General features: G+C 57.3%; 1 protein-coding gene across 1 annotated transcript in view; it reads left to right on the top strand.

The window, feature by feature from the left end:
• The first annotated feature begins 30 nt into the window (after positions 1-30).
• SEPTIN9 (septin 9) overlaps positions 31-1,627 on the top strand; it is a 155,506-nt gene continuing 153,909 nt past the window's right edge. The window contains exon 1 of the mRNA XM_031059906.1: positions 31-125. Coding sequence (XP_030915766.1) covers positions 104-125 — 22 coding nt within the window. The 5' untranslated portion in view covers positions 31-103. The remainder of the gene's footprint in view (positions 126-1,627) is intronic.

Here is a 1,627-nt window from a genome sequence, read left to right on the forward strand (position 1 = left end):
CGCCGCTCCCTCCCCCCCCCCGCCGCTCCCAAAGGATCGCGGCACCCCCGGGAGCGCGCACCGCGCCCGGCCCTGCTCCCATGTCCCAGCCCGGAGCGACGGCATGAAGAAATCCTCGTATTCAGGTGAGCCTCCCTCTGCTCTCGCCTCTCCCTTTGTGTCTGTACTGGGAAAAGGAAAAGGTTAAAAAACCCCAGGTACGAGGTGCACCATCCGTCCTGGCTGTTTCACTGTGTGTAAACCAGTGGAAAAGGCTTAAAAAGCAAAGCAAAAGCAGCGGGGCGGCTCGTTCCAGGCGCTGGGGACACGGACTTTGTTATCGGAAGGCACCTGTGCCAGCACGGGTGACATCCAGCGCCGAGGGGCAGTGACATGGGAACAGGAATTGTGTGTGACACTGCCTGCCCTGGGCATTTCCAAACGGGCTGGAAGTACCCATCAATTGTCCAATTTATGGGATCCCCTCATGCTGGGGGGCTCTATTCTACCTTCTCCCCCTCCTGGCTTTGCCAGGCTTGCCCTGTAGAGTGAGGACATTGTGCTCTCGCCTCTCCCTTTGTACTGGGAAAAGGAAAAGGTTAAACCCCCCCCAGGTACGAGGTGCACCATCCGTCCTGGCTGGGAGCGCTCTGCAGCTGTTTCACTGCGTATAAACCAGTGGGAAAGGCTCAAAAAGCAAAGCAAAAGCAGCGGGGCGGCTCGTTCCAGGCAGAGCCCGGCACTGGGGACACGGACTTTGTTATCGGAAGGCACCTGTGCCAGCACGGGTGACATCCAGCGCCGAGGGGCAGTGACATGGGAACAGGAATTGTGTGTGACACTGCCTGCCCTGGGAACAGGAATTGTGTGTGACGCTGCCTGCTCTGGGCATTTCCAAACGGACTGGAAGAGATGGGATCCCCTCATGCTGGGGGATCCCATCTATTCTCTATAATCCCTTCTCCCCCTCCTGGTTTTGCCAGCCTTGCCCTGTGGGTGAGGGCATTGTGCCCTCTGCTCCTTCCTCCCCGCTCACACAAGGTGTGCAATCATGCCTGGCGTTGTTCTCTGACTTCCCCGTGAAATCCCGTCCCAGGAAGTGCCTGGTGCACCACGGAGCGGACAAGTCTCCTCTGAGAGGTGCCCTGCTCACCCCACAAAGCTCAGGTGCCTCTGGCAGCTCCTCCAGCTGCTGGACTTTGCTCTGCAGCTGATTTCTGCTCTGCTCCAGGCACCAGCCTGTGGCTGTGCTCTGCAAGCCAAGTGCTGCCCTGGCTTCGCCCTGGCCACTCTGGGGACGTGGTGTCATCATGCCAGCGTCCTCCTAACACCCCAAATCGTGGGTCTGGCCACCCCTCAGGGTGCTGGTGGCAGTTGCCAGTCACTTGAGCCACATTATTGCCACAGGAGCTGGGGTTTGGCTTCACTCAGAAAATTCACTCTGTGATGCTGCTGCCTGTTTATGGTTAAAATTAATTAGCAACCGTTCTCTCTTGCACATTTTTCTTCTCTCATTAGCGTTGCTGAATGGGCTGCCGGGAGGGTTTATTAGGGTTGTGTGCCGGGAACCTGAGACGGTCTGAGTGTGATGATTAGCACGTTGTAATGGATTCAATTGGGTATTAATGGGTGTGCTCTGTGTGTAGGG

Source organism: Geospiza fortis, unplaced genomic scaffold, assembly GCF_000277835.1.
Source record: "Geospiza fortis unplaced genomic scaffold, GeoFor_1.0 scaffold244, whole genome shotgun sequence".
In the NCBI taxonomy this organism is placed as follows: Eukaryota; Metazoa; Chordata; class Aves; order Passeriformes; family Thraupidae; genus Geospiza; species Geospiza fortis.